The sequence below is a fragment of the Salvelinus sp. IW2-2015 genome, unplaced genomic scaffold, assembly GCF_002910315.2.
Source record: "Salvelinus sp. IW2-2015 unplaced genomic scaffold, ASM291031v2 Un_scaffold963, whole genome shotgun sequence".
NCBI classification, from domain to species: Eukaryota; Metazoa; Chordata; class Actinopteri; order Salmoniformes; family Salmonidae; genus Salvelinus; species Salvelinus sp. IW2-2015.
In genome coordinates this window covers 283,854-290,673 of record NW_019942666.1, presented here as the reverse complement: position 1 = coordinate 290,673, position 6,820 = coordinate 283,854, and the positions used below count along the sequence as shown (strand labels likewise).

General features: G+C 44.8%; 1 protein-coding gene across 1 annotated transcript; it reads left to right on the top strand.

Moving 5' to 3' along the window:
• Nucleotides 1-251: 251 nt before the first annotated feature.
• LOC112069292 (NACHT, LRR and PYD domains-containing protein 12) lies at nt 252-6,534 on the top strand. The gene is made up of 10 exons (XM_024136599.2): nt 252-374; nt 1,404-1,580; nt 1,749-3,458; nt 3,649-3,996; nt 4,173-4,340; nt 4,450-4,620; nt 4,936-5,109; nt 5,345-5,518; nt 5,627-5,800; nt 6,053-6,534. Exons 2-10 carry the CDS (start codon nt 1,540-1,542, stop codon nt 6,063-6,065), a joined length of 2,973 nt encoding a protein of 990 aa, XP_023992367.1. The 5' UTR covers nt 252-374; nt 1,404-1,539; the 3' UTR covers nt 6,066-6,534.
• Nucleotides 6,535-6,820: the final 286 nt, after the last annotated feature.

Sequence of the window (6,820 nt, the reverse complement as noted above, 5' to 3'; positions counted from 1 at the left end):
TGAAATGGTTGTTGACATGCTGAACAATTCTAAGGGTGGAGTGTTTCAGCATGATATAGATCAAGTTTAATGGGGTTGGGTAGGGGGAAGGGTATGGTAGAAGTTAGGGATTCACTTGGTTTGTAATTTTATTTTCATGGTAGTACAGAATCGGGCAGATCATGATTGATCGTACATTGCAGCACAGTAGGTGGCGGCATGCGCGAAAACGATTGTTTGCGGACCGTCATGATATCATAGAAGAAGAAGAAGAAGAAGAAGAAGAAGAAAAGGCGATGGCTGCTTCTGTACTGCTCCCCTTATGCGCAATCTCAAAAACATGATTTTATCGAGACGAATTAGTGAAATGGAATAAGACGGAGAAAAGCAAGCATGTAAGTACATAACTATGGAATTGCATTAGTTCGGTGGTTGTTTGTAATTTACAGCAAAGAGAAGTGGAATGTGATGAATGCTAGCCTGTACATTGTCGTAGCCATTTACTGTAGCTTTTAACGTTAGCTATGGAGTTGAGTTTAGGCCTCTAGCCCAGACAGATTCCTAATAGGACCTGGAGTTAACCTAAAGCAGATTCGGTGTTTCGTCAGCTATTTAGCTATACCAGCTAGTTAGCTACACATTCCACATCGACCATGATACCATCCCTAAAGTTAGCAAATGATTTGATCGGTCCTCAAACTTGGCTAACGCAGTGGCCTTGTGGTTAGTGTCCACCCTGAGATTGGACGGTTGTGAGTTCAATCCCTGGCCGAGTCATATCAAAGATTGTAAAAATGGGACTTGATGCATCTCTGCTTGGCACTCAATATTAAGGAGATAGATTGTGAGTAAGGCCCTGCGATAGACTAGCGTCCTGTCCAAGCTGCCCCGCGCTACAGAAACAGGAGTTAGGACAGGAGCCTATGAGACSTTCTGGCTCGCACAAGCCAAGGCACTTACTAACTTGGCTAGTAACCTAGCTGATATTTAAATGACTAAAACAATGTATAGCCAGCTACAATGGCTAGCTAGTTAAGACGGTTGCCATAATTTCACAAGGTAAAATTCAACAAAAAAAATCAAGGTTTGAAAGCACGACCGATGAGCTAGCCAGGGTGCCAGTCTGTTTGTGCCATCATGCCACTCCTTGTCATGCCAAACTGTTTGGCATATGTCACGGAGTACAAGGAGTGAAATGTTAACACAAACACATACCCATGTTACCAATGAGAAGCTGAGGTGGAAATCTTAGCTAGAATAATTTGTGGTTTAACATGTTAATGAATAATTTCCCATATGAGAGGCAGTGCAATTTAGGGAGTAATGGCAGTACATTACTGATATAGTGTACCTACATGCAGACAGTACCACTATTGCTAATCACAATATTCTGTGTGTTTTACGGGTCAATGGTTGGTTGGTAGTGTGACCTCCCTGCAGGCATCATCACATGAGGGACCAGCTAGCCTGTCTTACAGCATTCTACACAGATTCTGTCTCTGGAGAAATTGGAGGGACACAAACGTTGGTAGTAACAGATCTACCTCTGAATCCAGGGAAATGTTTTGCCCTGGGGGGAAAAAACGATTGACTGAACAGAGGTAAGATAATCATATTCACCACACAGTAAGAACAGAGGACCAGATCAAAATGAGTCTATTGAAAATGTATGTGTCATTTTGAATACACAGTAGGGCATGTTCATTGAAGCGTAGTATTTCATATTGCACGTAGAAAATAAGATATACTTTTATTTGCCAATTTGACAGGAAAGTTTCTGCCTCCCATGTGGGAAAACTCCGCAATAAGTTAAAAGCCATCCTGAAGAAAAAGTACCAAAGTCCGCCAGGGGGGAAAACTGAGCATCCATTTTATATACATTGCGATCTCCACTATCAAGCTAGTAAAAATAGTGAGGAGAACCAACATGAGTATATTCTATCTGAGCCAGGCTACAGGAAAAGAGATCAAGGAACATGTGTATTCCTAAACTCAGAAATCGATGAGCCTATCAGAACAGCTCTGACAAAGGGCGTCTCTGGTATTGGCAAATCTAGCCATGTGCGGATGATGATTCTTAACTGGGCAGAGGGAAAAGGAGACCAGGAAGTCCAACTCATATTTCCCCTTCCTTTCCGGGAGCTGAATTTGCTGAAGGAGAGACTGAGTCTGATTGAACTTCTTTACGAGTTTTTCCCAGAATTGAAAGAACCTGGAATTTCCAACTTGGACAACTGCAGAGTTGGGTTCTTTCTTGACGGGCTGGATGAATTCCGACGTCCTCTCGACTTCAAGAACAGCCCGATAGTGACCGATCTCACAGAGCCCTCCTCCGTGCCGGCACTGCTGACAAACCTAATTAACGGTAATCTTCTTCCCTCCGCCGCTCACATCTGGATTACATCCAGACCCGCAGCAGTCCATCGCATCCCTCTTCAATACATCGACAGAATGTCAGAAATCGAAGGCTTCACCGACTCCCAGAAAGAAGAGTTCTTCACGAGAGCAATCAATGACAAGAACCAAGCCAAAGCAGTTATCACCTACTTGAAGAACTCGAAGGGCCTCTACAACTTGTGCCAGATACCTTTTATCTGTTCAATCTCAGCGTCAATACTCGAGAAACAGACATATGTACCCGACAAAGCTTTTGAACCTGTCGCACTAACTCCATTATTTAACGACCTACTCATCCTGTTACAAATAGGGAACCACAATGTAAATATAGTTGATGAATTGGGGGAACTAGCCTTTAAGCAGTTGGTAAAAGGCAACGCGGTTTTCTACGAGGAAGACCTACGAGAGTGCAACATTGATGTCCAAGTGGCAGCTGTGTACGCAAAAGTGAATATACCCATCTTCAGGGAGGATATTGGGCTGCACCAAAAGAAGATCTACTACTTTGGGCATACCACCATTCAGGAGTTCTTTGCCGCAATGCGGTTTCTTCAATCTGTTGGCAGCCAAGACGAAAACCTGGCTGTCAACCGGAAAACCCAGATTGAGAGAACTCTCTGGTTTTTTGGAGATGCCACCCAACTCAAGAGCGCGGTGGACATGACTTTGCGGAGCAAGACCGGACATATGGACCTCTTCCTTCGCTTCCTCCTCGGCATTGCGCAGAACTTTAACCAGATGTTCTCCGAGGCTGGCTTCACCCCGTCTACTGCCCTTCCGGAAATGTTAGTGTACATCAAGAAGAAGGTCTTGGAGAATCCCACTTCGGCGAGGACCCTCAACCTGCTGAACTGCCTGAGGGAACTGAATGACTACTCTCTAGACAACGATAGTTTGCTCTTTCTCAAGACGGGAATCCCCCCAGATGCCAAATACCCACGTGCACATTGGTCCGACCTGGCCACTCTCTTTTTGGCATCGTTGTCTGGGTCGATAGACATGCTTGGGTTGGATGTAGAGAACAGAGGAGACGAGGAACTTCTGAGGATGCTGCCAGTGATCAAAGCTTCCCACACCGCCACGTAAGTACTTGGTCATTTAACAATACCAGCTATTACATATCTATATGACATGTCGGTAACGCACAAGATAATTGTCATAAATGTGGTAATTCAAGTTTGTTGGGCTCGTCTTACAGTTTTGGTGGTTCAAGTGGCTACTAGTATGACTTCTAATGTGCTTCTTGATTCCATAAACCCTCCTTCCCACCAGGCTGTCGTATCACAACCTGACTGAGAAATCCTGTGAATGTCTGGCCTCGGCGCTCACCTCAAAGGTGTCCAATCTGAAAACTCTGGACCTGAGTTTCAACACGCTGAAGGACTCCGGAGTGCAGCTGTTGGCGGCCGGCTTGGCCAAGCCAAACTGCCGACTGGAGAGACTGAAACTGTCCGGCTGCAGGGTGAAACAGAATGGCTTTGCCGCTCTGGCCAAAGCTCTCAAATCCAACCCGTCGCACCTGCGAGAGCTGGATCTGAGCGGCAACGAACCGGGAGAATCGGGGGTGTTTCATCTCGTTGACGGACTAAAGGTTMTTAAGTGCGAACTGCAGATCCTGAAGTGAGTATTGAGTATATGTCCACGGAACCTGTTCTGATTTTGTCTAGGCTTGCTTTACCCCCACTTGTAATATAATTTAATTWAATTCTCCTTCGCGTTAATATTGTGACTTGATGCAAATGAAGTTCCCCTCTAAGGAAATAGTTSTCTTCAAATTTGATTGTAATCTTCGTTAGGCTCTCAAACTGCAAGCTGGGCCTGGAGCTGAGTAGCGCTCTGGCGTTGTTGGTGATAGACAACCCCAGACACCTGCGAGAGCTYGACGTCAGCATGAATGACCTGGGAGACCGAGGGGTGAAGCTGCTCATGGACATACTGAAGTCAACCCAGATATACAAACTGGAGTGAGTACTGTCTGGAGTATTGTAGTACACTCACACATTCCACCTCACTGATTCTAAAGTGGAATGTTCACTGTAGTAAATGTACCATACATTTTCCCTCCACCACCAGGTTGTACTGTTGTCAGCTCACTGAGAAATGCTGTGAGAACATGTTTAGGTGTCTGGTGAACATCCCCAGTCTGAGGGAGCTCAACCTGAGCAACAACAACCTGAAGGACGAGGGGGTCAAGATGCTCTGCAACGCCTTCGGACTGCCCGCCTGTCAACTGGAGAAACTCAAGTAAGCTAGCTACCTCGCAGAGAGTTGTGCCCAATCCCATGTACACCCCTATGAAAACAAGTTAGACAATTTGGGCGATTCAYAAACAAATCACTCATGGGCCGAATTTGGCCCGCTGGCTGCCACTTTGCTTTGCCTGCCATATGAGCTGAATAGTACATTCAAACTTGTCCAATTTTGTTTAGGAAATGTGTATTTTTGCTGTCTTATCTTATCCCAAACTCCTTGGATACAACACATACATATTGAAGAATAAAATCATTGATTAATGAATCATTGATTTGACATTGACGAGTGTTGCCCTTCTCTCTCCAGTTTGGCGAGCTGTGGCTTCACGTCTGGAGGCTGTCGATGGCTGGCTGGAGGGTTCAGTTTCAGCCCCACCTTCCTCAAACAGCTGGATATCAGCAGGAACCACCTGGGCCACTCAGATGTTGTCGCGTTTTTCCGGTTCCTCAAAACTATACGCTTTTCACTGGAGACCCTACGGTGAGTACTGAGATTAAACTGTACAATTGTAGAAGGCCACCATTGATTAGTTTAGTTGTTAGATATATTTTTACATTGAAATGGCATCAACAGGCACCATCATGTGTGATTTTTATAGGGACAGAATACTAAAATCAAATGACATACTAATGTTGTGTGTATTTGTTGAACATTTGCTCCCCCGCCCACACACACACACACACACACACACACACACACACACACCCACACCTAGACTGAGTGACTGTAAGATGACAGAGCTATGCTGTCCGGAGCTGGTCGAAGCTCTCCGCTCCAACCTCACCAACCTGAAAGAGCTGGATCTATCTAGAAACGACCTGGGAGACAGCGGTGTAAAAACACTCTGCATGGGACTGACCTCAGCAACCTGTAAACTGGAGAGACTGTTGTAAGTAACATGTTAACAGTGTTAATACTTACAAGCATATTCACAAAAAATGCATTTATAATGCATTGTTGAGTAAGGTCAAGTGAATGTCGCCCCCCCCCCCCCCAGTCTGAGATGCTGTGGGATCACAGCAGAGGGCTGCTCCTCCCTAGCCGTAGCCCTGAAGTCCAGCTGCTCCAAAATCACAGAGCTGGGCCTGGTGGGAAACGACACGGGAGAAGAAGGACTGCGAATTCTCTCCGGCATCAGGGATGACCCACACTACAAACTACAGACTCTAGAGTAAGTCCTGGTGCCATCAAAGCTCAGAAAAGTGACTTGTTAATGTTACCATACAAAACGGTATAAAATGTGGGACAGGATTTTTATTTGTTTCTAGAACTTGAAAGATATTCTCTAGATATGCTGCCCTCTTGCTTTAGCTTTTTTGAGAAATGGTACCAATCGGTGTTCATCTACGTAGTCATAATTTGTAGGCCTACGTTAGTGCAATGTAACCATTAGTCCATTTGTTAACGTTGTTCTTTTTTCCAGAATAAACGATTGAGAGTGGCCTTGCTCGCTGGAGGTGGTTCTTGGCTCGACCTTTTCCCAAATCTGGAGTGAAGTTACTTAATGGGGAACACTGGAGTGAGGATACGAAACGATTGGCTGACAAGTCGACACACTAGCTCAACAGTAAGCACTTGACGTGCTCTGGATCAACTGGACCGCTACACGGACTGTTGACCGTTTTTAAAGTGCCTTGCAGTATCCTGGCTGCTCACACTTGAACAGAAGACCAGAGAGTATTTACCTAGAATCAGATAGTGAGGCTGAAATGACACACACACACTGTTACTAACTCCGTTCCTCTGGTCTTGCTACAGTATCAACTCATTTAACCTTTACAGAAGCCTTACAGTATGTTTTGCACATCAGTATGTCCACTATAGAATGTGTAGCCTTTGTAACGGGCGCCTCTGCTCCTCAGACACACGTGTCCGGCCTCTTGACAACGTCTTAGCCAACTACGGTAGCGAAAAGCTAGCAGTTGGGGGGAGTGAGGTTACGTTATAGCGTCTCTGAGGGATGATGCAACGTTTTCTTTTTAACACTGGTACAGTCCCTTGGTAGCAGGCTGTAGTTTTTCAAAAAAAAATCAATTTTATTTCTCTTTGAAAGTGCTTTTTATTTTTATTAAGATGACCAAATGTTTTGGAAATGTATACAGTAGTACAACTCTTGGTTTATTTACTGTTGTTGTGTACATTTTACCCAAATATACCTAGCTACTTCTATTGGTCATGAAAAAGTAATTTA